Source organism: Pristis pectinata, chromosome 27 (assembly GCF_009764475.1).
Source record: "Pristis pectinata isolate sPriPec2 chromosome 27, sPriPec2.1.pri, whole genome shotgun sequence".
In the NCBI taxonomy this organism is placed as follows: Eukaryota; Metazoa; Chordata; class Chondrichthyes; order Rhinopristiformes; family Pristidae; genus Pristis; species Pristis pectinata.
In genome coordinates, this window is record NC_067431.1 from 20,781,451 (window position 1) to 20,807,944 (window position 26,494).

Below are 26,494 nucleotides of genomic sequence, written 5' to 3' on the forward strand. Positions count from 1 at the left end.
AATGTGGACAGTCCATTTCCCTCCATAGATGCTGCCTGACCTGCTAAGTTCTCCAGCCTTTCGTGTGTTCCTCCAGATTCAAGCATCTGCAGTCTCTTGTGTCTCCACTTCTGGCCTTATGATGGATGGAGAGTCAACAGTGAAGCAGCTGAAGGTGGTTGGGTGTAGGACGTTGCCCTGCAGTAATGTGCTGGGGCTGGAATGATTGACCTCTAACAACTACAACTACTTTCCTTTGTTCAAGGCATGATGCCAACCATTGGATTGTTTCCCCTTGATGCCCATTGACTTATCAGGAGTCCTCGATGCCGCACTCGGTCAAATGCTGTCTTGGTGTTGAAGGTAGTCACGCCCACCTCACCTCCAGCTCTTTGGTCCACTTTTGGATCAAGGCTGTGATGAGCTCTGGAGCTGAGTTGTTCTGGCAAAAGCAAACTGAGCATCAGTGAGCAAGTTATTGGGAAGTAACTGCTGCTGGATGGAACTTTTGACAAGATATTCCATCAAATTTTCCACACTGTTGGGTAGCTGTCAGTGTTGTGACTGTATTAAAGTACCTTGGATAAATACATGGCCTGTTCTGGAGCACAGGTCTTTATCATTAGAATTGGGATATTGCCTGAACCCAAAGCCTTTGCTGTAAGCCAGTCTCTCAGTGATATCATGTGGAATGAATCAAATTTGTATTGGTTTATTATTGTCACATATACCAAGATACGGTGAAAAACTTCTGTTTGCATGTGTAAGTACATTGAGGTGGTAAAAACGAAATACAGAATATAGTGTTACAGTTACAGAGAGAGTGCGGGGTAGACAAATAAAGTGCAAGGGCCACAACAAGGTAGATTGAGGGATCAAGAGGTCCATTTAAGAGTCTGATAACAGCAGACTAAAGACTGATGTCTGTGACTGGTCCATGCTAGAATGTAGTGGTGCAGCAGGTAGTGCTACTGGCTCTTAGCTCCAGTGAAACAGTTCAATCCTATCTGTGTGGGATTTGCATGTTCTCCATGTGGTTTTTCCACAGACACAGAGGTGTAGAAGATAAGAGACATAGATCGAATGGACAGTCAGAGACTTTTTCCCCAGTGCGACAATGGCTAACATGAGGAGGCATAATTTTTAAGGTGATTGGAGGAAGGTATAAGGGGGATGTCAGGGGTAAGTTTTTTTACACAGAGTGGTGGGTGTGTGGAACGCACTGCCTGCAGAGGTTGTGGGGACAGATACATTAGGGACATTTAAAAGACTCTTAGATAGACACATGAATGATAGAGAAATGGAGGGCTATGTGGGAGGGAAGGGTTAGATAGATCTTAGAGCAGGATAAAGTATTGGCACAACACTGTGGACTGAGGGGTCTGTACTGTGCTGTTATGTTCTATGTAGATTTCCTCCTACATCCCAAAGATATCCTGACTAGCAGCTTAATTGGTTAAGGTAAATTTCCCCTCATCTGCTCTCTTTAACTTCATCAGTCATAACAGATGCTGGAAATTTGAAATAAAGCAGAAGTGTTGGAAATGCCCAACAGGTCAGGCAGAGCCAACAAAGAGAGAAATAGAATTTACAGTTTAGTTCAATTTCTTTTCATCAGAATAACCTTCAAACTGAAGCTCTCCAGTGCTTGTCTTGTTATGTTTCCAACAGCCTTTGGTCTTGTTTCAGTGTGTACTTTCTCTGCTTATCCAGCTTCTTAAACACATCGTAATTAAGTCCACAGAAGTGAAAATGGTGGAATCTTTAAACACACACTGTACATGGTGGTTTTACTTATTCAGCATTCTGTAGCTTGTGCTTTTATCCTGCTAACACTTTGTTTGTTGGCAGGGTCTTTCTGAATATAAGAAGTGGTTGGCACACTACTCCTCGAAACAACATGGTTCTACAGTCAAGCAAATTACCTGCCGTTCCTACGCAAGGTACCATTGGGTTTTAGTGTTGCTCACACAACTCTGTGTTGCTTTTAAGTTTTAATTCAGATGCTATGAAGCCTGAAATGTTGCAATTATTTTGCTAACCAGTTATAAGATTTCCAGCTGTTTTATTGCCTGTCTGTGAGATCTGAGAGGATTATTAGGACAACAATGTCCAAAATGTTTAACATGTGTGCCTTTCAGTATGAATTATCTTCTACCTCAGACCCACTTGAAATTGCCCCAGGGCCCAAAAGGTATGTAAAACTGGTGACGGTTGAAATGCCAAGGTGCATTTTGTGTGTAGGTCCTTTGCAGCTTTATTCTGTTGTGCAGAAGTTCAGGGCATCTGCTGACAAGTCTTGTGGAGAAATTCCAAACAAAAGAGGTTTTCCACCACTTATGCCACAATGATGGAGCTGGTGGAGGTTTGCAAGTAGGTCATGGGGTGGGGAAGGTGTTGCAGGAGGCACGTGGTGGAGTGGAAGGGTCAGTTTAGAGGTCTGGGGGTTTGGGAGGAGTTGTTCACAATCAGCCAAAGGGTTTGGAAAACGGAGACATGATTAAGCTGGGGTTTGATGGCCAGGGTCTTGGACATTTGTTGTGAAGGGTGGGGTGTGAATGATGGGAAAATAGAAATGTCAAAGGGACTTACCGTTAGGAGGATCTCTGTGCTGGGGACTGGTTATTTGTTTTGAGGAATTCAGCCTTGCCTGTCTTTTGAAGGTGTGTTTCTCCATGGACTGTGCTAAACACAGCTGCACATGTCTGAATGACATGTCATATGATGCACTCCTGCATAGAGGACCTGGAACCAAATCGCTATTTGATTGGAATCATGCAGTTAATTCTGTCAGGTTTCTGATTAAGTTCTTTTGTGAAGTCTGCAACAAAAAACTACTACACTAAACAAAAACTTGTAGGTCATTCTTTTTTTTATTCTAATCAAACTGCAGCAAGGGCAAAGAGGCCTTTCGTCATAATGGACCGGCCATCATGGTGTGGGACAAGCTTGAAGGAGCAGTTTTATGTGTTAATGAAGCATAGCAACCAACAAAGTATTGGATAGTTATGGTGCAAAACTATCTCTTTGCCTGACACCAGAGGGTGCTACACTACAGTTCCAGTGGATTCAAATATCCTGTGGAACCAATTCAAAGACAACAGGAACTCTCAGTATCTTTAACAACTTTCCATCCTCTGCACCACCAAAATAGATTGATCATTAAGAGTTCTTTTAAATGCACCATTCTTACTGGAAATTTATCTTTTAAATTGAGAGTGAATAATTGATTCTGGAAAGGAGACAGATCAGCTTCAGTCATGTCATGTTAAGGGAAGATTACTGAGGAGAAGGCTCAAATGACATTAAACTTCTGTCATTTGCATTTTAGCTTTATTTGTTTTCCAATAAAATTCTGTGGTAATAAGATCTTTTTATAGGATAAATTTCTTTATTTCTTTGTATGTACCGCTCCAGTCTAATCCAGCCTCTTGTTTTGTATCTAAATGTTATGTCCACCGTTAATACTGAGAATTTTCTGCTGTGTACTTCGTGTTCCAGATGTAATGAATCACTGCACTGACACTGCCTTGTGTTTAGGGTAGGAATTATGGGAAATCCATCAGATGGCTTCAATGGAAAGACTATTGCTATGACAATATCTAACTTCTGGGCTGATGTGACAATATACGAAAGCAAAAAAGTTGTAAGTGAAACCTACAGTATGCATTATTGAGCAGGGTGCTTGGCATAGAATATGCACAGGAGAAATGGAGACTGTTTCTATTAATTGTTTGAAAGGAAATAACTGTCTTACTAACAGTATTGTCAAACCCTGAATTGCAAGACGACAGCAGAACAGTTTTTCCAAAGCAGCCAGCACAGAAATCTCAGGGCTAGCCCTGACACAGTTATGGTTAGCTGTAATAGCAATACTGCTGCCTTGTGTTAGATTCTGAAATGTTTATGTTTTAAAGTTGCTTCCGCCTTTTAAGTATAGTGTGGTTAAGGGCACATGAAATACTGTAATTTGTTCCCTTTTTCATTGTTTGATTTTGGAAATAGAAATTTAGACTTTCTATTCAAGGATGTAGTATTAATATCTATGACAATGCATTTTCTTTCAACAACATGTATGCAATTGCATATTGTGGGGATGAAAAGCTTTTTGGCTGAGTTAGCTGATTTGGGCAAAGACGGAGAGAGAGACGAGTGTTTCTGAACTGCTAAGTATTTCCCTGCATTTTCTCCTTTTATTTCTGGATCCCATTTATGATTGATATCTAGTGTTTACTAGAGGATTTCAATGTTTTCTGAAGTTACCACAGTAACCACATTTCAGAATCGTTCAACCAGATGCAAGGCATTATGCATAAATGAGGTTGCGCACAATGTGATCAAGGCCCAACCTAAATTACAATGTTGTGGAAAATGCATGTTTTGCATAATCAGGCCTCTTTCATGAAGGGCTGTGGCACCCGACCTGCTCCCATTTCTAGGGTTTTTGGCCTTTCCTCGGGGCCATTCCTGGGACTTGTTGTTCCTCTTTCTGCACAACAACCCATGAACCCAACCAACCACATCCCTTCCTTTGAACAGTGAACTGTAGTGCACAAAAAGATATATGGAAAGAAAAATATAATGGTTACTAAGGTAAAATGCAGCACAGACACAAATTAAATGTTTTTAAACATATGAGAAGTGTTTGAGGTTTAAACTGTTTATGCCAGAAATGAATGTGACTATTGATAATTTGAAAATTTCTGTAATGAATAAAAGTAAATATTACCTTTGGTGCAATTTTGTCCATCTTGTTTGCAGCTCAGCCTCATTTTGTGCAGTTGACCTTGCAATATAGGTGGGGCCTTGTATGTGATATAAATGCATTCTTTCCAGCAATAGATTGTGTGTGGTGTGTATCTGTAAACATTTATTTAGTGGATAAAAAGAGGGTGAAGTTCTGTCAACTGAGGTTCCACAGTCAAGTCAACCACTTGGAAGGTATTATCTAGGTTTCCACAGGAAGAATTTCATTTGTTGTATTTGAAAGATGGATTGTGCCCATGAAAAAAATGACAGTGGCATTCTTCATTGAAATAGAGAAGAGAGTTGAGCAAATGAACTTTGTGCAGTGTTTTGAGGGCTAAGAGTATTGAGGATTTGACACAAGATGTGCTCCTACACTTGCAATTCTTTTTCTGTTTCTGAATTCACTAGGTGCTGATACCCCATCCTCTCAATGACCCAACACAGTTTGGTAGCTTGCAAGATCTGCATGGGATCAGTCGAAAGGAAGGGTTTGTATCTCAAACATTTGTTTCGGCGCAGGCAGCTGTTTCACCAATGGGAATCAGCAGTTTGCAAACTAACATTTCCATTTCAGCATAAGGATGTATTGGTTTGGGTGGGGTGGGAGAGTTGTGGAGACAATTGGAGGCTTTCTTACTCGCCAGACTTTTGTTATCTGGAAAGGAGAACTTGAAATGGTTGAGGAATTAGATTCTAAAAGGGAATTGAATAAAGGGAGAAAATGCAGTATTGTTGCAGGAAAAGGCAATGAAACAGGAATATTTCAAAGACCTGGCATAAGTGTGGTCAACCAAATGACCTTGTTCTGTACAATTTGGTTTATGACCCTAATATCCCTGTACACACTTAATAAATGTTAACATGAATATTGTGGGCACTTTGTCAATTGGTGAGTTAGAAATGTGGCAGGACCAGCCACAGTCTATTTTGTAACAACCTTTAGAAACCGAATCTCAATGCTGCAGTCAACAGAACTCCTGACTGAAACTACAGTAAAGTCTGCCAATAAAAAGTAGGTTTGCTTGTCCAACAAAATGTAGAGTTGCAGATAGTTACGTAATACAAAGTGTTTACTGTCCCCCAGTCAGATTTAGCATTGTGGTCTCCAGACATGGTTGATGGAGGAAATCACCCAATCATTTTCTTTCTGGTTGGGATGTGATGTTACAATATCCATCCTAAAAAGAATACTGCATTCTTCAGTGGAAATGTATACATGATTCTTTTGAACAGCACAGTGGTGCAACTAGCAGAACCTCTGCCTTGCAGCACCAGAGGCTAGGGTTTAATCCTGACCTTGTGCCGTCTGTATGGAGTTTGCATGTTTTTCCTGTGACTCCGTGGGTATCCTCTGGGTGCTCCAGTTTCCTTCCACATCCCAATGATGTGTGGGCTGGAACTGTAAATTGCCTGTGGTGTGTGGGGGAGCAGTATTATCTGGGGGGAATTGATGGGAATGTGGGGAGAATAGAAAAAATAGGATTAATGCAGGATTCGTGTTATTGAGAGGTTGGTGGTCAATGCTGCTTCGGTGTTGTACCTCTTTATGACTCCATAACCTTTTTCTGGTGTGTCATGCTAGTATACACACCGTGGAAATTGACGAGCCTCAAAGTATAATTTGGGCACTTTGGGATTTGTGGCATCAGAGTCCATTCTCAACATTAAAGTTGATCATTGAGTGTGCACAGGACTGTTGAGGAAGGAGACATTGTGGATTTGCCTAATCATTCCATCCATTGAAATGTGCATAATTTAAGGAATGGTGAATGATTATTGAGCAGGAGTGGGGCTGTTAGCTGATAAATTAAGATAATTAGCTCCTTTTTCTCTCTAGGGAAGCAGAAGGCAATATGCGGCATTGGTTGGGATGGACTTCCTTGGGACAAATGAAGGATAAAAAGTTATTGCTTTTTAAAGGGCTAGTGTCTTGGGATGGGGGTTATTGAGAAAGTGTAGCTACCTTGTCAGGAAAACAATTGCAGGTCTGACCATGATGTCCATATTCACAGCATGGAAACTGAGAACAAAATCGAATGAAACACTTGAAAATATTGCAAAAGCAATACAGATTTCAGGAAAGTTCATCAATCCTTGCTCTTTGAACAATAAAGAGCTGATGAATATGGGTCATTTGAATCCTGGGCCATTTCTTTCTGCTCTTTACTGTCCATTGAACATCCTTCCAAGATATATAGACGATCCTGTAGCTGATTCTAGTGAACAATAAAATTAAACAATTTAATGCAGAGGCACTTGGTATTTGGGTGACAATGGAAAATCTGCAGGTTCTTGCCCAGTGAAGTAGTGATCATTTCTGGTTGCTTGTTAGCCATTTCACCAGCCAACGAAGAGTCAATCACACATCTAATTTGAATTTTGCTAAAACTGGGCCAAAGAGGGCTAATGGGCTCTTTTCCCTCAATGAACCTCTAGGATTCTTACAGTAACAAAACAGCTGTCATGGTAACTTTTCATTTCTTAGTGCCCTTCACACTGTTATTACCATGGTAGGAACTGAATTTGGTCCAGTACCAGATCCAAAATATCATCCAAAATAGACAGTGAGCTGTTGATCCTGCGGGATAAATCTGGACAAATTCATCAGGGGGTCTGAGCATATCAATTATTTAGAAATGATGCTGCTCTGAACACTTGAGTAGAGTTGCAATGAATGTGATAAAGCACTTGGAGTGGGATAAAATGTCTGTGGGTGAATAAAAGGAAGTGCTAAACTGAAGTTTCTTTTCACAGCTACTTGGGTGGTTTGAGATTACTGCAAGCAACCTGTAAAAAGTTCTATCAATACTGCTCTGAACAAGGGTAAGGAAAGCCTTAGAATCTGTTTTGCCTGTTCGATGCAGTAGATCATTAATATAGATGTATGTGTTAATAGTGGGATATTAAACAAAGACCTTGTTAATCCTGTCAGCTGGAGATTTGCCATGTCACCAAATACAAACTTCTACAGATGCACTGTTGAAAGTATCCTGGCTGGTTGCATCATGGCCTGGTACTGCAATTCCAATGCACAGGAACGCAAGAGGCTGCAGAGAGTAGTGGACACAGCCCGGTCCATCAAGGGTACAGCTCTCCCCACCATTGACAGATCTACAGGAGGCACTGCCTCAAGAAGGTGGCATCGAGGATCCTCACTGTCTGGGTCATGCGCTCTTTTCGCTGCTACCATCAAGCAAGAGGTACAGAAGCCTGATGTCCCACACCACCAGATTCAGGAACAATTACCTTCCTACAACCATCAGGTTGTTGAATCGACAAGCACAACCCTACTCCTCCCTCAGCAGTGGAACACTGTGGACCACATCTTGCACTACCATGGACTTGTCTCTGATTGTGTCTTTGTTTTGTTTTTGCACTAGGGTCTTGCTTTGCACAGTTTTGTTTTTGCTGTCTCTTCATTGCCTTGTATATTTTATGTACAATTTGCATTCTGTGTGTTGTCTGTATCTACGTGCCTCTTGCTGTCGTGAGCAAGCTTTTCATTGTACCTGCACCTTACCGTACTTGTGCACGTGACAATAAAATCAACTTGACTTGATATAAGATCCTTCAGCCACTATTTTGAAGTAGAACGGGGTAGTTTGCCACTCCTCCCGTGTCCTGACCAATATTTACGTGGTCACTTACCACATTGCTGTTTATTGCATTTTTCAGCACCTATATTAGCTCCAGGGTTTTTTTTAATGTTACAACAGTGACGATGTTCAAAGTTATGTAACTGGCAGCAAATCACTGTGATATGCTGGGGCACGGAAAGCTGTTATGTTTAAAGCACTTTCTTTACAAGTCTAATTATGCTTTTGCTTTAAGGAAAATGAAATTCTACTCATTTTGAAGATAGAGACATTTTTTAAACTTGAAGTTCAAATAATTATAGTGATTGATATATCTGATGTTCCTATTTTTCAGAATTGCTTTGGCCAAACGGAACTTCACTCTGAAATATGACACTAATATACCGCGGCAAGTGGTAAGTACATTTATGAGCAGATTTGGATATGCTGGTGTGTAGTGCTCTTGTTTTGAAATGAATGATATTTAAAGTAATTGCCAAGTACTTAGATCAGAGTAGAAGGAGCTAAAACTAGTGCATTGGGCCAGAAGAACAACATTCATCAATAATTGCAGATGTGCAACTGAACAGAAAGGTGGGCTGATAGGGCCGGGTGGGATGAATGGACTGTTTCTGTGCTGTAAAATCCTGTAATAATAGCTTGGAATGGAACTTGTTCAATTGGACTTCATTGTGTATTGAAGTTGCATTCTTTTTTAATCCACTGACTTTCTTCATTGAGTTGCACAAATGGGTCAGGAATTTGCAGAGCAGTTGTGACAAAGTCTCCACCTTTCTCACTCTGACTCCCTTTTGTTCTCTGGTTTGGGCTGTTTATGAAGCATACCCAGCAACATTAGGGAGGTGAACTATTCCTGAACCATCAGAACAAGTGCAAAATCAGACTGTGGAACTGTTGGTGTTTTATCCCTTAGAAGACCAGCTGGTCATTTCGTATGTGTTGGTTTCATCTGGTTTCAACCTCCACCACCTTCCATATATTTGTCAGTGGTTCCATTCACTTACCTGTCTTGTTCATAAGTAGTCAAAGCCCTTGAACTTGTACCTTCTCTGTCATAGAGGTTTTCTAGTTCTATGACATTGCTAGCCTTGATTTGCTGTCCAGACCTTAGATTTTTAATATTTTGTGTTCTACTGTGCTCAAATCTCTTTGTGGCCTCATCCATCCCTCCTTCTGTTGCTTCCTCCTATCTACATTCTCAGCTTGACATTCTACTCATCAGCCCTTTGTGCATCTCGCATGCTTTTACCCATGATTGGTATTGGTTTATTATTGTCACATATACTGAGATAGAGTGAAAAGCTTTTGTTTGCATGCCATCCAGACAGATCATGCCATATACAAGTATATTGAGGTAGTAGAAAGGAAAACAGAATGCAGAATATAGTGTTACCATTGCAGAGAACGTGCAGTGCAGGTAGACAAATAAGATGCAAGGGCCTTGGCGAGGTAGATTGGGAGATCAAGAGTTCATCTTTTAGTGTATACGAAGTCCACTCAAGAGTCTGATAACAGCAGGGTAGAAGCTGTTATTGAGTTTAGTGGTTCATGCTCTCATGGTTTTGTATCTTCTGCCTGAAGGAAGTGGGGGAGAAGAGAGAATGACCAAGGTGGGAGAGGTCTTTGATTATGTTGGCTGCTTTCCTGAGGCAGCGGGAAGTGTAGACAGAGTCAATGGAGGGGTGGCTGATTTGTGTGATGGATTGAGCTGTGTCCACAACTGTCTGCAATTTATTGCAGTTTGGCAGCCATGCCTGGAGCCTAGCTCCTTGGTTTGGAATTAACCATCAAAGTAATTTGCCTCTCACTTCTTATTACCCAGTTCTGTGACCAAGTTTTCCATGACCCTTTCCAATATCTAGTATTTTGGCTCATCATCCATTTATTTGTTTATCTTCTCTGAAGTGTTATTGAGTATAATTCATTGTGCTTTGTAAGTGAATTTGTCTTGTTGCTTGTGAAGGAATTGGAGCAATAAGGGTAATTATAGACAAGTAGATGAAGGACAAACCGGTGAGCCTAGTCTGTTTGCCTCATTTATTTACAAGATTAAGTGGATGCTGAGGGGCACTTTTAGTGCAGCTTGGATGCACATCATCTCACTTTTCTGACTTCTGTCTTTCTACAGGGTCTTGCTGGAAGCAGGTTAGTGTCAACAAAATACTTCGGTTCATACACTTACGATAATGAACATTCCTGTCGATCATCTAAATCCTCGATGAGAATTTTTTCCCTTGGCTTATTAGCACAGGTTGTATTCATCAGATCCTCTAATTGTAGTACTACAGTAATGCTACTGAAGTGCAGTAGTAGTTTTGAAATTGTGGCGTTAACGCATATATATGCCATAAAATAGTAATGGATTAATGATAGCATAACCTTGCTTGTCTGCACTCATCATCCTCTCTGCTGTATTTAACATTTATGAATCTGTAATGAAATTCTTAAAAAAAAATTATGTGGAATATACAACACATAAACAGACCTTTTAACACAAAGCCATTCTTCCTTGCATACTTATTCCGTTTCCACTTAAACATGAACTACCTGCCTCTGTTAAGGAGGTGAGCCAGCCTCGTGTTTAAAAAAACCTGGACAAACGAAGACAGCAGTGAACCACAGGAAAAGGTCACTGCTTTCTGTTTAACAAAAAATGCTTCAGTTCTATCAATTACAGTTCATTTGATTTGTATGGAGGTCAACAAAGTGCTTATTCATTACTGTTTCCCATGAAATGATAAGCCACATGTTCCACATTCTAACTCTTGAGTAAATAATTTTCTCTTGAATTCCTTACTGTATTTTTTAAAATCTTGTATTTTACTTGGTATTAAAATGGAAACTTTTTTCAATTTCTGATCTATTAAACACCTTCATAATTTAAAAAAAAACTTTTAATGCATCTGTCCTAAAGCATAAGTCTTTTAGAGAAGAATCCTAGCTTGTTAAAATTTTCTTGAGATGTGAGGAGGCATACGAAAGGGTGTAAATGAGTCAAAATAATGGAGGGAATTGACAGAGCTGTTAATTTTAAATAATAACAGAGAATGCTAGAAACACTCAGCAGGTCAGGCATCAAATGTGGAAAGGAAACAGAATGTTTCAGGTTGAAGACCTTTTATCAGTTTGTTACTTCTCTTGTGGTAATTACACTGTTGAGCAACTGGTCCATTTGTCACAAAGCAAAAGATTTGTTACTTCACTGAGACCCAAATTCAAGTCTTAGTGCATTGAGAATTTTGTCTGCTTTCCTCACAATGAGAGATTTTGAAAGGATCAGACAGATAACTTGGGAAAATTTGAGACCAATTTTATCTAAAACTGCTCTGACATTCTTGCCAGTTTTCCTAATGCTTATTATTGTTCACAGCTCGCATAACTTAATTACACCAAAATGGGGGAAAGCAGAGTTTGGAAATTGGGGAAAATGTGGTGTTGCTTAAATATTTCTTAAAAGACATAAGTTTTGAAATGGTGATTTGTGATTTTACACTTTATGTTGAGAATTCACACAAGGCTATTTATGTCATAAACTGTAGCCTATGTTTCAAGGTAAGTGAAAATATATTGAATAAATATTATACAAATCAAATAAGCTATAGTTAACTGTACTGAAGCTTTCTTACAGAAGCAGATTTTGTCTCTGGTTCTCTGGAGTTATAACCTGGGGTTCTCTTGCTTCCACAATTATGTTTGGGATTTTTGTTCAGGTCCTTCTATTGATAAAACAGCTATAAGCTGGAGAAGTGATAAATAGATCCCTTGTATCACTGTCAACATTCATCACCATCAGGACAATTATAAGCTTGGACCTCAGAAATTCTTAGAAATTGACTGCATTGGAGACTGCATGGAAACAATTATGCTGGACTATTGGTACTTAGACAGAGAAGCTATTTTTTATTTGGACCTTTACTTCCTTCATGTCTCTCTCATTGCACTAATCACAACTGGCAGAATTTTATTCTTAAAAACTCATCTTGTATATTTTCTCTCCCCACCCTTTCTAATTCTGGCAGCCTCCCGCATTATGGACTGTGCCTTCCCCTCTGGTTTTTCAATGTTCTTTTTTCAAATGTGTACATCATGACCTGCAAGTTATATCTATTTTAAAATCCCCATGCACTTTTCTCATTCACTTAAGGGATCTGGGCATCACTGGTATGGCCAACATTTATTGGTCCTTCCTAACTGCCCAGAAGATGATGTTTGTGACCATCATTCTGTTGAAGATGCACCCACATTATTGTTGGGGAGGGAGCTGCAAGATTCAGAAATTGCATCAATGAAGGAATGGTAGCATATTTCTGAGTCGGGACGGAGTGGGGATTGGTATTTGCAGGTGGTGGCATTCCTCTGTGCCCACTGTTCTTGCCCTTCTGGGTGCTGGAGAGTACGAACATATTTGTTGATGTGATGGACTGAATTTCACATATTCTGTTTTCTGTGTAATTTTTTTCTTTTTTGCAGTGCTATTGTTTCAGCCACACTCAAGTGCTTGATGAAGTTCTATGATTTAATTGATGATGTGAGTAATATGCCTACTTTTATTGGTATTGGTTTATTATTGTCACTTGTACCAAGGTACAGTGAAAAATTTGTCTTGCATACCGATCATACAGGTCAATTCATTACACAGTGCAGTTACATTGAGTTAGTACAGAGTGCATTGATGTAGTACAGGTAAAAACAATAACAGTACAGAGTAAAGTGTCACAGCTACAGAGAAAATGCAGTGCAATAATGTGCAAGGCCACAACAAGGTAGATTGTGAGGTCAGAGTCCATCTCATTGTATAAGGGAACTGTTCAATAGTCTTATCACAGTGGGGTAGAAGCTGTCCTTAAGCCTGATGGTACGTGCCCTCAGGCTCCTGTATCTTCTACCCAATGGAAGAGGAGAGAAGAGAGAATGACCTGGGTGGGTGGGGTCTTTGATTATGTATTATTTAATTTATTACAAGAATGCTGTAGGAGACGAATGGAAGGGCCATTAGATCAATTTTGTGCCTTTTTCCTCTTGTTAATATTTTTCCCCTGGGACTGATTCCTTGCTGGATTAGTTGAACATTTCAGAATTGAACATGATTGATTTTGTTGTAGCCAAGGGTATTCCAGATCTAGGACAGGTGGATGACGTTGAGATGCACGTCGGTCATGATCGAGTTAAATGCAGGTTAGGCTCGAGGGACTGAATGTCATATTAAGCCTTGGCCAGCGGGAACATGTCATGTTAGTAAGGCAATGTTTGTAAGGAAACTTTTCTGCTGTGTGTTTCCTGGAGTGTTCATGCATGATAAAACTTTACTCATCCAGTGCCTCAAGTGAACAACTAATGTTTGTGCATGAATCTATACAGTAAAGCTACCATTTTATCTTGTAACTTAGCTCTCTGAACTCATTTGGATTTTAGTTCTGGGGACTAACCTGCTGTGCCACACTGTCCCTTCAATAAATTACTGTTTTTAAATAATATTCATGCAATTAATTCACCTTTAGTTTATTTTCCCTTAATGATGATGTAAATCTCCTTGAATCTTTTGAGACTGATTTCTTTTTGACAGGATTTGCCAAAGCCACTTAGAGCAAACTTTATTTTAAATGTGGAGTCTGAAGAACTAATTATTACAGCCGGACTTCAGGATCGAGTAGTCCAGGTACGGTCCAAATTTCAGATATGCAGTGGTTCATGTGAATGAAATTATAGTAATATAAGAAGGTTAATTTTTAATTGGCTACTAGCGCTCAACCATGAAGCAGAAGATTGTGAGGTGGAAGAAGTGAGCACAAAGCAGTTTCACACTTGGATGGCGCTGTAGTTGGGAAGGTGATAGGGTAGGATTGTGGTTTAGCATCCATGTAGATACAAGGAAATTAAGTCTTGTGGAATTGGGTCAAATATGGACAAGGAAACTTTCTCCTGGTTACCACCTACTGCCTTCCAGGTGCTTCCTCATGTTGAATGACACTTGTAAGAAGTATTGGAGGTAGAAGAGGCACTGAATGTGCTCTGAGCAGGGGACTTCAATATTCATTATCGAGCGTTAGTCGGGTCCTGCAGGACATAGCTGCAAAACCAGGTCTGTGGCTGGTGATGAGTGAACCAACATGTGGGATAAACTTATTAGTCTTTGCTCATCTGCCTGTTGCAGATGTGACTGTCCATGACAGTATTGGTAGGAGTGACCACTGCACAGTCCCTGAGGAGTTAGACATCCATCTTAAGACTGAGAACACTCCCTGTCATGTGACAATACATTTGTGTTAAAATAGATTGATCAGAACAGATGCTGGAGCTCAAAGCCAGGCATTTATGAGGTGCAGTGAACTATCAACATCACCGGAAATGTACAACACCATAATGTGTAATCTTGTAGCTTGGCACATTCCTTACTCCACAAATACAATCAAGTTGTGGTTCAAGGTGCAGAAGAGCATGCTCAGAGCAAGATCGGACCCATCTAATAGTGAGGTACTTATCTGGTGAAGATCTAACACAGGACTAAATGCATGCTAAACAGCAGTCCTACAACAACATATCCCCACAAACTCTGCGATCTTACCACATCTGTTTGTGAATGGTGCTGTGGACAATTAGTGGGAAGAGAAGACTCCAAGAACATCCCTATTGTCAAAGCAGTTGGAGATGAGGCTGGAGCATTTGTAACCATGTTCAGCCAAAGTGTCAGGTAGATGTTCCAGCTAGGCTTCCTTCTGAGATGGCCACCATCACAAGGGGCAATCTTCAGCCAATTCAATTTGTTCCATATGATTCAAGGAGAGGCTGAGAAGGTTATGGGAACAAGCAGCAAAACAGGTGTACTGAAGACCTGTGCTGCTGAACTAGCTATGCCAGCAGGCAACATGTTCCGGTATAGTTACAGCACAAATATCTACCTATATGGAAAACTGTCCACAAATAACCTGTTCACAAAAAGCAGGACAAATCATGTCAATCTAATTACTGCCCAATCAGTCTACTTTAAATCATCAGCAAAGAGGTGGAAGGTGTCATTGTCAGTACTCTCCTTAATTCAGCCAATGCTACCAGAACAGAATCAAACGGTTACAAATAAAGTAAGTGTAAGAATTTCCCCTGTCTCTTTCAATTGCTGAGTTTGCATTGTGCAAAACAATTCATGTATTTGCTAATAAAAAGCACTGTGGTTAAGAGTAATCTCTTTAAGTTAATCGTGCACGTGGTTGGGTTCAGCATTGTTTAATTTTTTTTCTGACGAGTTGGCTCAAAATTCAGACTTTTTTTTGAAACAGGTTTACGAGGGGCTTGTATACATGGATTTCAGCAAAGAACTCATGGAGAAGCAGGGCTATGGTAAGGGATTTGCTGCATGTTATTTGAGGGTGCAATTTATTATTACCTTTTGATTAAGCATTATATTGGACCATGGAAGTGTTTTCCATTTTATAAAATATTTACAGCACAGAGTTGGCCACTGGGTCCAATAGTCTGTGCTGGTATACTCCACATGAACTACCTCCTCTCCCTGTTCCTCTCTCACTATCAATATACCTTCCCAATCCTTTCACCCAAATGCTTATCCACTTTCTGTTTCATTTAATTCCAGATATTTATCTCAATCTCTCCCTCCAATAACAAATTCCACACGCCATCCATTTACTGGATGAAGAAATCTGTTCTAAATTCCTTACAGAATTTAGTATTGCCTGTCTAACAGTTATGACTTCTAAATCAGGTCATACACAAAACAGCTTTGTATATTTATAACTCCATCCATTCCCTGCTGCCAATTTGTAATCTTGCTCTTTGAACCTGTCTCTGCCATGAAGCCGTGCCAGTGAATACTTGTGCTGTTTGCAAACCACCAGTCGCACTACGCAAATTTCTGCTGCGTTCTGTCTCCTTTTTGTGTTGAAGCACTGGAGGATACTTGCTTATCATTTTGCAGTAGATTTGTGGAAAGGGTCACAAACCTTGGTTGTTGTAAATTTTAGGGAATCATTAGAAACTTCTGATGCATCACTCACTTTCTGTGCAACTTGCATCAGAAGTCACAAATGTTTATCATAATAGTTTAATTTAACAATTGTCCAGGACAAGTGAACAAAAAAAAAGTGCTGTTTAAAGTTGTAGGATTTCCAAGAGTTCTTCAACTCAGTTGCGTGTGACCATAAGAAAACCAGGGTCGTCATCATGGTCATCTGTCCCCATATAGTGTTATTGCCTTTTCTTTACCATGCATGTATTATCTACCCCACCTACACTTGTATCATCTTTTGGAAGAGGCGCAAAAAGAACAAATAAATATTCAGGACAATCATCAGGATGGTGGGGGAGCAGGAACTCTGAAAGGTTGCTCTCCAATCCCTTGGACCAACGCCTCTCGTACAATTTGATTTCCAGCCTACCTAAAACGTTGACTGTCCACTTCCCTCCATGGATGCTGCCTGACTGGCTGAGTTCCTCCAGCACCTTTTGTGTTGCTCCAGGTTCCAGCATCTGCAGTCTCTTGTATCTCCATGTACCCCAAAAACTAGTATAGCTGTCGCTTGAAGAAATCTTGTGAATCAGTGTTCACTGCTAAAACAGTTCCAGAAGCACAATGTTCTCTATGAAATGAAGAACCTCTCCATACTTGTCCTGTTTCTGCTTTGGGGTAACTTGTAAGCCAAACCCAGGAGTTTCCTAACCTTTTCAGTTTAAATAGTTAGTCCACGTGAATAGAAGCTAGCTCCTTCAGTATTTCACAACCCTGAGCCAAATCACCCCTAATCTATAACTACATTTTAAGATTGATATGAAGAAGGACAAGGATAGACTGTAATTTCCAGTCTTGAACTGGGGTGAGGCATGATAAGACAGGACCTGATAAAAGTGGACTGGGAGCAACTACTTGTATGTAAGTCTACAGGTGACCAGTGGGAGGCATTCAAATATGGAATGGTGTGAGCTTGGGGCAATGGTGAAGAGTAAAGTCAATAAATCTAAGCAACTGCAGATGTCCAGGACATTGAGGGTTGGATAAAGAAAGAAACAGTAGCTTCTGGCAGGTTTAGAAACCTGAAAACAGGTGAGGCCACTTGGCGCATAGAAGACAAAGGGGGCACTTAAAAAGTAATTAAGAGGGCAAAGAAAGGGCAAAAAATAGCTGGGGGGGGGGAATGTAAGGAAAATCCAAAAGCTTTTTATGTACATTGAGGTGAATAGGGTAACCAGGGACGGAGTAGGGCCCTTTTGGGACTAAAATGGCAATTTGTGCATGTAACTGCAGGATGATTTGTGGCCTTTTCATTCACACTTGGAGAAGCAGTTATATTGAAAAGCTCCCAAAAGTGCAGGCATTCATACTCTCGCGCTTACAGACACCTCCCAGCATACCATGAGTACCCTTTGTCTCCTGTGTGCACAGTTGTTCAGAAACGTGTGCAATTGTGAAATACACTTGCCAACACTCCCCAGTAGTTGAAAAAATATTAGTTGTATAGTGAAAATCCTTTTAAGGATAATTTCCTGAGGTCAGGGCAATGAGGAAAGTTCTACTAGTATGGAGAATTTGCCTGCTAATGCCCACTGTTCCTGAAACGGTATCATTAGCATGGCATAAGCAAATTCTGTGCTTTTCTTTGAAAGGAGCTTTTTGAAATAGTGTTAGGAACATTCACACAGAGGCATGTCTATACTATTCAGATTCTCAGAGGGCCTGTAATGTACTGAGAAGCTGGAAGAAGAGAACAAACAGTTCTATGAAAGTATGCAATAGTTCAGATTCAGATTAATTTATTGTCATATACACCAGGGTGCAATGAAATTCCTTGCTTGTGTGAAGTTTAGAGTAAACAGTAAACATGACAATAATAAACACAGTGACGGGTGCAAAACAACAGAATGATGCAAAGATTGGAGTGCAGATGGTGCAAAGTTTGGAGTGTAGAACTCATTACTTCCAGGTGTACTTGGGGCATGGAAGGATTTGTAGATATGGCTATATGAAGACAGGTAGAAAACTTGCACTTAAGCAATAGTAAAGTACTCCTGTCTTCAAAAAAGGGGATTCTTCTTTCATAAATCCTGTAATCATGGGTATTGTTAGCAAGGCTTATTGTCATTGAAAATTGGTGATCTGACTGTGCTGAATCTATGAACACTACCCTGTTATTCCTCTTTTGCACTATTTATTTATTTTTGTAGCAAATGGTAATCTTTATGTCTTTGCACTGTACTGCTGCTGCAAAACAACAAATTTTACAACATACGTCAGTGATGATAAACCCGATTCTGATTCTGGGCTTTGACCCAACAATGATGAAGAATATGTAAGGCATGTGTGGTGTGATGGAGAGGAATTTGGAATGCTGTTTGTGTGCATCCAATACCAGGTGGTGGTGAAGAAGATTACTGGTTGGGTGAGGTTTTGTGCCCTGACATATTTGATATGTTTTCTTTTATCTACTTCCAGGAAACTATGTTAATATAGATGTAAGCTGTTCACCCAACTTCTGGCTTGCTTACATGGGAGACCCAAGTGATTCTGGGAAGATTCACAGTAATGTGCGACAAAGATGGCTCAATGGTGAGTTGAGACCGATGTTAACAGAAGATTGAATTATCTTGTTGTTGTGTCTTTACAACAACATGTATTTGCCAATGAATTATATTTAATGCTGAAATTGTCTTATTTTTAAGGTGATTCTGATGTTGTGGCAGCAATGAAAACCTTTGCAGAACTCACTGATCTGGCTAAGTAAGTTATTTTTGAGAAGAGTTGTATAATTTACTGATTAAGTATGGAACTTGTATACATAAAAAAAAATCATGTGCTTCACTATAGCCCATTTCCTCCTCTAACTATAAATGCAGAGAGGAGAGGGAAGATTCCAAAGAATTTTTCTGTGTTGCTTTTCAACACTGTAGTGTTGTTTTCCTTCTCTGGGGGGTGGGGCGGTAAATACTTGACCTATTTTATTTATTCTAATGTTTTAATTACTTGTTAGTATTTTAATGTTTTAATTAAATTTATAATTCTTTTATATCTGTAAGAGTAGTTGTAAATGTCTGAGACAGAGACATGAGATTGGTGGTAATTTTGGTCATTGCACTAACTGAGGTCTGTTTGCCACTTGGACCCTACCAGTCATGCAGAATGCCTGTCAGATGTGGTGGGTTGGCTCATTCAGCCCTGTGCATATGGAAAATGAAAGTGCAGATGGTTGGTGACTGTGAGCAGCTGGAGATGAGTCCAGGCAACAGGTTGGGGCCAGGATAGTTTGGTCCATTAAGTAAACCGGATGGATCTTTATTATAATCTGTAATTCTGTTGTTACCATTAATTGTTGATTCCAAAATTTATCTAAATATACTTAAATTCCCTGGCAAGATTTCAGGTCAGGCCTTTGAATTACAAACCCAGGCTTGTGGATTACAGGTTCTGTATTTTAATCGCAATTCAGGTCCTCATCTAGAGACTTTTGGCAAATATGGCTTGCTAAACATGCAAGTTGGCATTAGAACAGCAAATATATATTTTACTCAAACTAATTTGAAAATGATCTAACCTTTCAGTTTTATCTTTAAAAAGTGTTCTGGTTCCATGCCTGCAAGTCATGCATACATATTGGAAAATCATTATGTATATGCTGAAGGATTTATTCCTTGGAGCATAGAGGAATGAGTGGAGATTTGACAGAGGTTTACAAAATTATGAGGGGTATAGACAGAGCAAACGCCAGTAGGCTCTTTCCACCTAGACTAGGATGAGATAAGTATGAGAGGACATGGCTTTAGGATGAAAGGGGAAAGGTTTAGGGGGAACATAAAGGGGGAATTTCTTCACTCAGAGAATGGTGGGAGTGTGGAACGGGCTGCCATCTGACTTGATAAATGTGGGCTCACTCTTAAGTTTTAAGAATAAATTGAATAGATACATGGACGGGAGAGGTCTGGAGGGTTATGGACTGGGTGCAGGTCAATGGGACAAGCGGAATAAAGTTTCAGCACAGACTAGAAGGGCTGAATGGCCTGTTTTCTGTGCTGTAGTGTTCTATGGTTCTAATCATATTTTGTTTTATAAAAAGCTATACTGATGTTACCTATTTAGTCAATTGAAAATTTAAATATCATATATGCACAATACGGGGGTGTACTTCTCTGGCACAAATACTTTCATTAATGAACTCAAAACTGCTTAATGGATGCACCTGTCATATGAATAGGTTCTCAGAACATTGCACAAAGTATGCTCCAAAGTATTCTTATTTCCATTTGAGCAGGATAGCCATGGAGTCTAGGAATTGGCATGAACTTTGTGAGTTGATGAACAAAAATTTTGAACTACGAAGGTAAGGCTTAATTTTGAACTATGGACTGGCATTCAGCAATATAATTTTAAACAAATATAGTATAGCTGGCACAAACCCACTTTCTAAAGGCTAGCAATTCTGATGTTGGGTGTATAATTCTCTTTCCATGGATAATAATGAAGTTTGTCCTGGGAAGGTTATTTACATAACCTGTTCATCGGGAATCATATTCAATCTTATTATTCCTTGATCCCATTAGAGAGCACTATTTGTAGGATGTCCATTGGTTTTAGAGCTGCCTGTGGATTTCTCAGCAGATGAATTAGATTAAAGTTAGTCCTTTATTTCACTTATAACTTAAGCTTTAATATAATATGGCTGTGCTAACTATTGCTGTTTGATACTGAATTACATGGTACATTTAAAATGAGCAATTTGATAAGCCAAGACAAAGAAATTCTTATTTTTACAGCAGCATAATGCTATTAAATGTGCTGAAGTTCTTCAAAAGTACCATGGAATAGCAAGGCAGGACTCTGCCTTCACAATTCTTCAGAATAAGTTTCTGATCTGCTATCTCGATGGAATGAACACCAGCTGATTTACTCAGATTTGGGAGTAAAACTGCTGGCACTTTCAATCCTGGATGACTCGTATCTACCTCCTAATGTTTAATTGTATGCTGTCACTGAGAAGAGTCGTTGAGCACCTTGGTTGGCTTGGAATATGCGCATTGGAAAAGAAGAAAGACAAAAGATTTTGAGAAAGGGACATAGAATCATACAAAATTAATGACACGAGACCTTTTATCTAAACTGGTTGAAAACAATTTACCCAGCCTGGTTCTGCCTTCCAACTTCTGATCCATAGCCTTGCAGGTCATGATTCTTGAAATGCATGTCAAAGCACTTTTTAGACGGGGGTGAGGGTTTCTTCCTCTGTGACTTCAGTGAGTTCCAAACCCACCCTTTTACCTCCTCTCTTCTCTGATCCTTCTCCAATGAGCATTAGCTAAGGAAAATAGATCCCTGTTTTCTTTATTTAGATTCTCATTTTCAGTGTTCCATTTTTAATTTTGACTGGCAATTATCCTCAAAGGATTAAATAATTTATTTTTTAAAGTTGCTGTCATTTAGAGAAATTATTTAGAACCATTATGGTATGGCTACTTCAACCTGTTATTCAAAGCTCTCAAATTCACAGAATGTGCTTATTCTGGCTTTGTGTTAAAATGGAGAATTGTCGGTGGAAAATAAATGCTTTCTGCTTATTTAAGGTCCATATACACTGATGCTTGTTTGGGTGAAGGAAATCTGAGGATGGTGCAGCTTGGCAGAAAGGTATTCACTAAAAAAGCTTCAGTTTAAGACTTTAAGTTTGTATTTTGCCTGTGTTCCTACGTGATTGTAGTATCTGAATCCCAGTGTGAAGCACTTAAATTTGAGAATCAGCCATGTAATAAGGAAATGACAAAGTTGCAAGAGTAAAACAGCCAGAAGGTTTGATTTATTGTTGTCATATTGGAGAAAATTTATTTCTTTATAATTAACTCTAGTTTAACATTTCAAAACATTGGTAGGAACAAAACAGGATATGAATTATAAAGTATGATTCATTCATTAATGATGGAAGTTCTGACTTTATGCTTCCTGGCAGCTTAGTGAACAAAAATCAGCTCTTATTCTGAGATGTTTTGATGAAAATTAACTAAAGATCATGCTTTTAAAAATTGATTCCAAGATTACCTAGTGGTAATTAAGATCTTAAGATCTAACAAATCCCTTATTAACATATTAATATTTAAATTTGCAACATTAGCCTTTCATTTCATTAGCAGTCAGGGTGGGAATGCCACCTTGACTAATTTTGAATGTGATTCTGCAATGGCTTGATGTGTTCAGATAATAATTCAGAAAAACTCAGTTGTTATCTGTGTATCTGTTATCTCTGCAGTTTGGCTCGGCAGTAAAGCTCCCTGGCAGTGGAGGAGCAGTAATTGGTCTATGCTTGAATCCTGACAATCTGGTATGTTCAAATAAGTCTGTGCATCAATCTGAATCATTTGCTGGTGTTATGAGACAAATGAAGAATTGAAGTAAATTCCCTTTTGTTTTCAGGAGTATTCAATAACCAACATGGATCACCAGTTTAGTGCAACAGTTGCATTTCAATTTAATAAACGACATCTGTTAGGAATGAGCAATAAATGATGCTTATGCCTTAAGCATTGAATATATTTAAAAAAACAATCAGTGCTTTGTGGCATGTAAATCTCTTGACTATGTTAGACAATGAATCCCTAGCAATTATGGTTCTATGTTTGTTTTCAGCACTGTTTACTGTTTTTACATTAAATTGCTGTTATGTGTTTCCATATTCTTTGTAGGTTGAACTAAAGAAGGCTTTCCAAGAAGCTGGGTTTGTGATCTGCGATGTTGTTCCTTATGTTCCTTGAGTTTTATTCAATAAATTTCAGAAGATATTTTCTAATGGGAAATAGTTTTTTTTAAAAACCTGCAATAATCAGCTTGGATCACAGAATTGAATTACAAATTAAATATTTTTAGTATTCTATTAAATATTTGTATTCTCATTCACTCTGTATTCCTAGTTGCCTGTGCTTTGTGTGGAGTATTGTTCAGATAACAAAGATGATGCAAACCTGTACCACAGCAAAAGGATTATTGAAATTGATTACTTAATGTATACAATTTCTCAATTTCATAAGTCTGATTTTTATCCAGTATAAATTTTGGATAATCTCTACCAGTCTCAAATTTTAAATAGACCATGAGATTATAGTTAATATTGTTGCCATAAAACCAAGTTTCAAAGCTGTAATCTAAATGTGTTTTTAAAAAAATATATATTTTTATAAATGATAATTGAACCCAGAGATTGGAAAGTTTCATACAGAAATTTCTTGTATTCTGACAACTTCTTGACACCCTGTACCCTCAATACAGGAAAGATGATAATGGTTCCATCTCTTGACCTTCAATTAAGCTGCCACTTAAAAATTACTTTGAAGCTGGTTGTTGCTACTGTCTGCAGTAAGCTTCAGGTAGTCCTGCTGCCGCATAACTCCAGCTTTTGACTTTAGGTACTGTCTGTGCGTTGTTTGCACTTTCCCCCACACCATGCAGATTTCTCCCAGATGCTCTGGTTTCCCCAAAACATGTTGGTTGGTAGGTTAATTGGCCATTGTAAGTTACCACCCAGTGTAGATGAGTGATAAGAGAATCAAAGGGAAGTTAATAGACATGTAAGAGAGAATAGGTTACAGAGAAATAAGTGGGGGAGATGTCATTGATGGGATTGCTCTGAGAATTGGTATAGATGCATTCAATTTTAACTTGATGTACATGATTTTATAGTGGCCCTGTTCACTTTCTGGTTTTATTAATAACATGGTTATTTTTGTTTGGTATTCAGATGCAAATATTAAGACTAGTTGCATTTAATCATCTTTTAAAATTTATTACCTGTCTTAAATATGATAGTTTATAATGAATAAATCCCCACTGATATACTGTAACAAGACAAGAATTGTGTAGTATCAGTCTGACTCACTTGAAAGTATTTAGAATCCAGTTTTGTTACAAAAGACTGTTCCATATTTAACGTGACATCAGTAATAATAGGAACTTGGATACAGTCTGCACTCTGTTACCCAATACATTTATTCTGCTAAGCACAATCTGACATGCAGTTACTTATTTTGTTAAGAACTCCAGAGGAGACACAAGAGACTGCAGACGCTGGAACACTGCTCGACCTGCTGAGTTCCTCCAGTAGTTTCTTTTTGTTCCACAGATTGGCAGAATCCAAAAATCTGAGATTCCGTATATATCAAAATCATAGAATGGGATAACACACAAAGAAGATATTTGGTCCAATGTTCCTGTGATGGTTTTTTGAAGGAGCGAGTCAATTAATTCTACTGTTCTTGCCCAGTAGATCTGCATATGCTGTTTAGATATTTTACAAAACCAGAGTAATATATAAAAGAAGGGAGAATTTGTCAGATAGTGAGCTTTTATTCTGCTGTATTCAATGGCATATTTGCTGTAACATTATAACATCCATTAGTGATTGGTCTAAGTGATAAATTTGTAAGGTGTTTTCATGACATAAAATATGACTAAATGTTTAACATGTAAAAGAGGAAATACAAAATATTCAGGTTTAAAAAAACAATCAAAGTGATGAATATCCATTTTTATTTATCTAGTGGCTCTCCTTTGGTACTAAACATTCAACCATAAAAATAAGATACTATAGGATAAAAGACCAACATTCCTTCCACATTGTTTTCTTAATCTGAGGCAGGCTACTTTTAACTTCAACATTATGTGGTCTAGTTCATTCAAAGTATGTCATGTTTATTTACAAAGTATGTCATGATTATTTTTGTTGAGTCTCTGTTTGCTAGTAGACTCGTGTTTGTACAGTGACTGGAGCTACAGTATATAATTGTGGGAAAAATAAACTTCCAATCCCTTCTTTCCACATCTTCCAGCTACTCCCTCCCATGCAGAAGAGAGACCAACTTCTTCATCTGTGTGGAAATGAAAACTCTTTGAGGGTTATTGGCTAGTGTCCTATTTTCCTATTTTGTGGTTGGTGACTCAGTAGAACACAGGAAGCATAAACCAGACTTCAGTTGTATAGAAAATGAAATTGAAAGAGGTTGATGAAATTCGTAGAGAGAGAGAAAACATAAAAATGTTTTAAAATTGCCAGCACTAATTCTAATGGAAAGAGACATCAAATTTCAAAAATTACCCTTTCAGGGCTAATTTAATAAAAAAATTCACAGCACTAACTTTATTCTGATTTTTTTTTTAAATGCAAAAATAAAGAATAATAAACCCAACCTTACACCATGGTACTGACAGTGCTGAATCTATTAATGAGAACTATTACCATACACCCAGATGAGAGGCAAGGTGTCTCTGAGAGAAGGAGACACAAGAGACTGCAGATGCTGGAATCTGAGCAACAAACAATCTGCTGGAGGAACTCAGCGGGTCGAGCAGCATTGGGAGGGGGGGGGAGAGTGGAATGTCCTACTGCAGGGTTTCGACCCAAAACATCATTTCCTTCCCCGCCATCCTCCCTTCCCCCCACCACACACCCAAATGGTGCTTGACCCACTGAGTTCCTCCAGCAGATTGTTTGTTGCCATCTTTGAGAAAAACTGTTGTATTTCTGTGTTTACTGTGCATACCATTTTAACTTGCTGTTCCACTTACTCAATGGGTAGTGCTGACTATCTTACCATTATATCCACTGCACAATCCAGGCTGACTCATAATTTGCATAAATGACCTTGCCACCTGCACCTGATGCTGTGGTCACCTGTCCTGGGATCTTCAAACATGTGTATGTGCATCTCCCCACCTGACCTTTTATTCTGCACAAGGCACCATTTTAATTGACATTGTCTTTCTGTATTCTTCTTTCCAAAATGCAAAACTTAACATCTCTGTTAATTCATCTCATGTCTGAGATGTTACCAGTCGAGGTTCTGAGTTGACTGCTGAAGCCAATGTGGGAACTGCAGACTCTCCTATAGATGGGGCAGCTTACTTGAAAAGGGGTCAGATGGATATTTGTGAGGTGGTGTACTCCCTCCACCATTGATGTGGGGTTTTTGTATGCTTCTAAAGGGTTTGCAATGTTTTTTTTTAAGTGGACAAGGTTCTCAGTGCTATCCTGAAAACCTCTCCTTTCCGTGCAATCATGAGCCAAGGATTCCCACAGGTCAGTGGTGAGGTTACAGTTCTTTGCGGAGCATATCCTTGAACCTTCTCAAACCTCCTGGTAATTTTTTCCCATGTTGGAACTCAACCGAGTGCATGCAAACAAATTGGCCTGCCCAATGGAGTC

The 26,494-nt window shown here is 39.1% G+C and overlaps 1 protein-coding gene across 3 annotated transcripts in view; it reads left to right on the plus strand.

Annotated features, from left to right (window-relative positions):
* Positions 1–24,107, plus strand: part of gkup (glucuronokinase with putative uridyl pyrophosphorylase) — a 49,247-nt gene extending 25,140 nt beyond the window's left edge. For all 3 annotated transcript variants that reach the window (XM_052039935.1, XM_052039936.1, XM_052039937.1), the window contains 15 exons: positions 1,831–1,922; positions 3,520–3,625; positions 5,137–5,216; positions 7,483–7,551; positions 8,659–8,719; positions 10,453–10,469; positions 12,795–12,852; positions 13,888–13,980; positions 15,596–15,656; positions 18,760–18,873; positions 18,987–19,044; positions 20,570–20,638; positions 21,876–21,939; positions 22,553–22,624; positions 22,986–24,107. In XM_052039935.1, the coding sequence (XP_051895895.1) occupies positions 1,831–1,922; positions 3,520–3,625; positions 5,137–5,216; positions 7,483–7,551; positions 8,659–8,719; positions 10,453–10,469; positions 12,795–12,852; positions 13,888–13,980; positions 15,596–15,656; positions 18,760–18,873; positions 18,987–19,044; positions 20,570–20,638; positions 21,876–21,939; positions 22,553–22,624; positions 22,986–23,054 (1,083 nt within the window). In that variant the 3' untranslated portion in view covers positions 23,055–24,107. The remainder of the gene's footprint in view (positions 1–1,830; positions 1,923–3,519; positions 3,626–5,136; positions 5,217–7,482; positions 7,552–8,658; positions 8,720–10,452; positions 10,470–12,794; positions 12,853–13,887; positions 13,981–15,595; positions 15,657–18,759; positions 18,874–18,986; positions 19,045–20,569; positions 20,639–21,875; positions 21,940–22,552; positions 22,625–22,985) is intronic.
* Positions 24,108–26,494: the final 2,387 nt, after the last annotated feature.